General features: G+C 41.5%; 2 protein-coding genes across 2 annotated transcripts; one reads left to right on the plus strand and one right to left on the minus strand.

Moving 5' to 3' along the window:
- Nucleotides 1-1,618: 1,618 nt before the first annotated feature.
- On the plus strand, nucleotides 1,619-4,625 carry SARC_08691 (hypothetical protein). The gene is made up of 2 exons (XM_014297324.1): nucleotides 1,619-3,010; nucleotides 4,279-4,625. Exons 1-2 carry the CDS (start codon nucleotides 1,709-1,711, stop codon nucleotides 4,543-4,545), a joined length of 1,569 nt encoding a protein of 522 aa, XP_014152799.1. The 5' UTR covers nucleotides 1,619-1,708; the 3' UTR covers nucleotides 4,546-4,625.
- Nucleotides 4,626-4,946: 321 nt separating this feature from the next.
- On the minus strand, nucleotides 4,947-5,428 carry SARC_08692 (hypothetical protein; the record flags this gene model as incomplete). The annotated part of the gene is made up of 1 exon (XM_014297325.1): nucleotides 4,947-5,428. A coding segment is annotated over one exon (437 nt), but the record flags the coding sequence as incomplete, so codon positions are not given.
- Between the last annotated feature and the right edge of the window lie 1,120 nt (nucleotides 5,429-6,548).

Raw genomic sequence — 6,548 nt, forward strand, 5'->3', positions numbered from 1 at the left:
TGATATACGCGTGTATGTTCGTATACAAAATACAATTTCTTGTTAAGGAGTAAGCTGCAGAATTGTAGGCAGCGGGCACGTACGATGGCCAAGCTGCAGTGTACAACAAATACGTTTCAGCCCTGTCAGCGTATATACCGCATTCTTAATGAAATTGCGAATAACAATCTGAAATATACATATGAGATCAATATGTTTAACTACACGTGGACGCACATACTTGGTAGTTTGCTGACTAGCAGGACTCCGAGGTCCCTGATATAAGGGGTGGTCAGACTCAGCAGAATCACGCATTCCGCGATGAGAACATAGTATACCATTGCAATCAACGTCATGATGAATAAAGTGTATTGGTATAAAATAAGGGGCTACAAGTAGTCTTATGTCGGTTATGGTAAGATGTGTAGATATGGTTCCTAAACGTCAGCGTGTGTACTTGTTTAAAAAGTTTTGTTGTGATGTATGAAACATATTTACACATTTTCTGATTGCGGTAGTGCGATATCAGGAGATGAAGACGTAAACAAAAACTTTTAAAATTTAGGATAATGTCTCGTTTGTTGGCTTTTGATTGGTTCCAAGCAGGGGACCTAAAGGTCTTCTCTTCCCCTCTGTTTTTGGTTTTTCAACTCCAAACCAGTGAAACCACCCCCTTTGAAAATATCAGCAATCAGAAGTTGAATCCTTCCCGCCCCCGATGGATAACTGTATTCCAACAAATACCTGTTTATATATTTTAAAAACCTCTTTTAATATTATTCCATGGCCCTTTCTGGTAGCAGTAGCCCGTAGGCCAATAGGACGGGTCTCGAAAGTCAAGTCCGAGACGCTATTTTACTATTTGTCCACACCCCAAAAATACTATAGGGCCAAAACAAAAAGCTATTTATTTATATAACGTTTTTGTTTTGTTTTGGTGATTTTGTTTTTTTTTGCTTTTTTTTTTTACCATGACTTGATGACCATCTACTCTACTCTCTACTAATAGAGAGTAGAGACTAGAGAGAAATAATGAAAGCAAAAATATGAGGGAAACCGGACCAAGATGGTCCATGTTTTTACTTTTTACAGGTAGCCTCGGCCCCGCTCGGGCCTCCTCCCTCTCTACACTATGTAGAGAGAGGCTAGTAGAGAGAGTTCTATTTTTAAAATGGGGGTTTGTTTTTTGTTGTTTTTTTATAAATACAAATACAAACAGACGCCAAAGAAATAAATACGTTACAACGTAAACCGTACAGGTTTGTTTAAAAAAAAAATATATATATATATATATATATATATATATACTTTTTTTACGGCATAGCTTAGCCCTAAAGGTCAGAGTTCTCGGACATATTTAAAAATATGCATATTTACTGCCGCTGCCCACTTTTTAGTTTGACACGCAGAGAATCTATAAATAGATCTAATCGGCGGAAGGAATTTAACAGTCATAACTCATGACAGTCATATCTTGGCCTGAGATTTGGGTGCATATTTAACTTTGACAAATACAACCCCCGCTATTAATATGATCCAAAAAAAAATGATCGTTTGGACCTCTCTTGTCAAATGTCGAATTTCTTGTGACACCGAGGTATTTGGTTTTTTCATATATATGTATTTATATATATGTATCTTTTTACTGATGGCCAGTGAGATACGAATCAGCAGTGTATAGTGTCTACACATCCGTCTCATTTACAGGATTTCGCCCACATATACGGCCATGTCATTGTTTGCTTTCACTCGCCAGGCCACCTCGTCGCTGAGGTATGCGCCCAGAGCCATTGGATGCGCATCACTGCAGTACGCACAGAGGAAGTGCATGTCCAGTGCTGCCGAGACTGTCTCCAATACAGACACAGACCGTGAGTACATCAGGAACATGTCCATGAAGGAGTGGAAGCACAGGTGGACCGATGCTGTCCAGCACATTGACCACAAACTCACATACACAGAGTCCTCTGACCAGCTGCGGAAGCTGATCAAAGGTGGTCTATTGCGTTTCACAGACCTGCGTGATAATCCTGAGCGGTTCTTCGAGGCTCATCGCATCCTCGCCCTACACGCCCCCAAGTTGGGCCCAGGGTTCTGGATCCGTTTCACAGTGCAGTACAACCTGTTTGCTGGCACTATCCTGGGTCTAGCCACGGACAAACAGAGAGCGGCTTTGGATGTCATGCAAAGCGAAGGTACGCTAGGCTGCTTTGGTTTGACTGAGAAGCTTGCTGGTGTTAATAGTGGTCTGGTGATTAACACTACCGCTACCTACGATCACGGTACACAAACTTTTACACTCAACACGCCGGGAGAGGGTTCCGAGAAGAACTGGATCTCTCAGGGATATGTTGCTGACAAAGCGCTTATCTTTGCTGATTTGCACATAGATGGCAAATCTAAGGGTGGCCACGGGTTCGTATTAGACATGCGTACGGACGGCAAACTCGCTGAGGGTGTCGAGATCTTCGATATGGGCCGCAAGACTGTTGGAAACGATCTAGATAATGCTTCTATTCGCTTGACCAATGTAACCATCCCTAAGGATACACTACTTTCACGCTTCGGTGGAATCAACAGTGATGGTGTATACGAGCCTGCACCCAAGGGTATTGTACCCATGCAGATGATCGGACAGCGTCTGTTCACCGGTCGTGTCGCAGTTGCACAGGCAGCACTCAGTTTCTCACGTGAGCTTTTCCGCATGACCAAAGAGTACAGTGATAACAAGAAATGCTGGGCCCCCGAAGGAAGCCCTATGTTAACGGACATCCCCCAGTTGAAGGCCCTGTACGCCGAAGCTGCCGAACGCGATACAAACCTGACAAAATTCGTGGCGAAATGTGAGGCTGAGCTCAGTGAAGCGCTTAAGAAGCACGAGCTGCCTTCGCTTAAATTGATTGAGTCTATTGCATGCGCGAAGGTACTGGGTGTGGAGCAGAGCATCGAGTTGACACACAGGTTAAAGCAGGAGGTTGGCTCGTATGCGCTCATGGCCGAGACCGGGTTTGAACAGCTGGACTTCTTGCAGGTAAGCAAATATGAAAGTGCTAAGTTGAAATCTTATTGTGCAGTGTGGTGTGGTATCTTTTTGGTGTGTTTGGCATACGGTTATCGAGGTTGAGATACCGTCGTGTGGCAAGACATACACGTCTTGTAGAATATGGTCAAGGCACGAATACATGTGTCAGTTATGTATGTGTGTATCAATATATTTATAAATCCCGTGTTCACATAAATGCGCAAGTTGTGATCCACCGAACAATTGCTTGATAGTTGGTGACTGTACGTGACATCAATCTGGAATTCTTATGACACTATATTCTCAATCAATATTATAGAACGTGTGTTTGTTATCGAATACCTTTGCGTATAATCACTTTCTTTAAGTATTGTATATTATTTTGAGAAACTAAAAGCGTCCACAATTACACAAATGCTTCAATAATCAAGCTTTAGTATGAGACATTGGCATAGTCCTACACTTGTACTCGGGAAAATACGAATTGGATGCGTCTAAACGCAATAAATCGTGGGCATGTGCATCTGACTGTTCTCAATACTAACCTTTGTTGGTCTGTCATGTACAATCTTAACTCACTCGATGATTCGCCCTGTATTGTGCGTCATTGTCATACAGAGTATTCTATGTTATTAGTGGTTATACATAATTAATACACAAAATATATCGATGTTTGAATTGTATGAGAGTGCTTTCACGATTTACAGTATGTGGGACAAGTTTGTGAAGATCTAAGCCTTAATATTATATATACATATATATATGTGTGTGTGTGTATTATGTATATAAATATATATACCGTGGTTGCCTATATCATGTACCTGTCTGGTAACGGTCTTACGATTATTATTATTTTTGAAAAACGATATTTTGACTGGATATGTACCACGAATAAATGGTGGAATTTCAACTGTACATGGTATCTTTACGGTGTCGATAGTGCGCGCCTATACTTACCTATGATATATACACACATAAGCATATATATGTATATATATATAAAGGAGCGTGCTATATCTTTGGTGATGGCGGACTTGGCGATGTGTGTCAACTAATTGGGCATTCATTCGGGGTGCACTTGGTGGTGGATATTTATGTGTAGAAGCACCACTATGTGTGCATGTGCAAATGCGCATATATTTCGATGGGATGTACGGTCGTATGTCGGTTTATATTGAAAATATATGTTAGCAAATTCTGTTCAATTGTAAATATCACCATCCAGCTACCATCCACACATACCTACACAGCTAAACAACCCCCTGCTACCACTACAGTGCTGCAAGTTCGCCGAGGGAGACTCGCGTATCCTAATGCAAAAGATGGCGCGTGACCGCATGCGCATTTTCACCAAGAAGCAGCAGCAAGTGGACAACAGCGATCCCGAGCTCAAGCTCTGCGGTGAGATTGCTGCGGGCATGGCCACGGCACTAAAGCAGAATGGAGGGGACAAGCAGGCGGCCTGGGACGATCAGTGGGTCAATACATACGACCTTGCACGCGCGACTATGAAACGTACCATGGCTGACTTCATGGCGAACTAGATGATCAATCGGAACCATCATTGACTGTGGTTGAATAAATAGGATTAAAAAGTACACGTATTTTACAATGAATACTTTTGGGTGGGTTTCGTTGCAATAAGTGCTTTATCATTCATCTGATATATTTTAACTCTAGATAACTTCAAACAAACAAACAAGAATCTGGTGCGCAGTGCCTTCGGCTTGCGTGCAATTTACAATCGTGGAACAGGTCGGTTTACGACTACGTAGGTTTCGCAATTATATTATAGAAGACTGAACACCATTGTGCGAATGGTGAATACAAAATTATGTTGTAGAGACAGTGTGGTATTCGCCTCTGCTGGAAGACGTTGGGTGCCTGATTGCAATCAGCCAGGATGCTAAATACAGCGAAGCACTATCTACATATATGATTGCATGGAACCGGGACGGAATATCAAACTTGTGTATAGGGCGAGCTCTAGTCAGCGTGTGTGATACTCAGTACTAGAGAGCCGGTGACCCCGCATCCGAGTACCAGCCCTGTCGTGTACGAGTGTATCAGAGGAGTTGCTCTTAAAAGGGGCAGCCTTTATATTTAGGCCGGCCTTCCCACTCTTTAGTAATGCGCAACAATGTATTGTTTTGCTTAATATTCCAGTGTAATTGGAAGGTCTAAAATCGCATACTCTCCTTGCCTTTCCATCCCACGCTTTAATGGAAAGCGACTGCTGTATTGGATTGGTACGATGGGCATGCATCCGACAAGGCATTCGCACACACCAATCATCGGGATAAACGCTGTCTCGTACGGCTGATCGCGATATTTTTGAAAATTGTGCGCAGCATAATAACTGCTTTGTACTGTTGAAAGAACTACATTCATTAGCCATTGATTCATAATCTTCATTCGTGATATCACTACCTATTTAGGGTGTCGTAAATATGCGAGTGTGCTATCGTCGATAAACTCGGGTGTGATACGATGCCGGCATTGACCGTGATCTGACGTGACCCTGATAGTCGCAACCATATTAGAATTTCCAAGGGTATACAAGAAAATTGTGCAAAAAAATTGTGGCTATATAAAACGTGCCCCCATATTATCGTCATATACACAATAATGCCAGTAAGGGCGGTTACCGAGAATTGCGAAATTTAAAATGAAAACTTTCGCCAAGGATTGTACCGGTCAAAGCAAAGCATATAGGCTTCCAATTGCGCATCAGAATCGACATGTCGAATGAATGAGTTAGTCGAATGAATGAGTTTACGTGCAGGTTTATTTCTTATAGCTCACTTTCCCCAATTCGGCTGCGGCAGCAAGTACATAGATACAAATATTATGTTTTTAAAAATAAATGCATATAATAAGTGTACAAGTGCACATGCATCACGTATGATGACTCTGCATCTGTGCATAGACATGTATATGAATTTTTAGTTTATAAATAACAATCAACTTTGGAAGTATACCTACAAAATTTAATATCGTACACGTACAGGTCCATATATAAAAAATATATGTGTGTGTGTGTGTGTGTGTGTGTGTGCTAGTATTATGTATATATATATATAAATATATGTATCAAGTATTCTGAATATATGGTACATATATCATGTGGCTAAAAGAAATGTGTGGTTCAAAACTAAGATATACACTCGGAGGCGTTTGCACAGAGGCATTGAGCGGTATATCAACTCTCATCGTACCACGGATCGATCGGCGTCCACAGTCTCAAAACGAGACATACAGACATTGGTCGACCACAGTTCTACTCTTCCATCGTTGTAACACAGAAACAAGGCTAATAGATATTCCAATCACATACATGTATACATATGTAGATACAAGCAGAAAAACTGTTTGTATGCACACATGAATACATATGTAAAATAAGGAAAAGCCTGCTGCTAACTCGAACGATGGAGTGTTGATCAGATAGAAGGAAGTCACTACACAAAACGCACTCATATTCTCGCTTTCATGAACAACACCGAAATAAATATAACCGATAAGGTTATTACCACATCATGCACAG

The sequence above is a fragment of the Sphaeroforma arctica genome (genome assembly GCF_001186125.1).
Source record: "Sphaeroforma arctica JP610 unplaced genomic scaffold supercont1.805, whole genome shotgun sequence".
Classification (NCBI taxonomy): Eukaryota; class Ichthyosporea; order Ichthyophonida; genus Sphaeroforma; species Sphaeroforma arctica.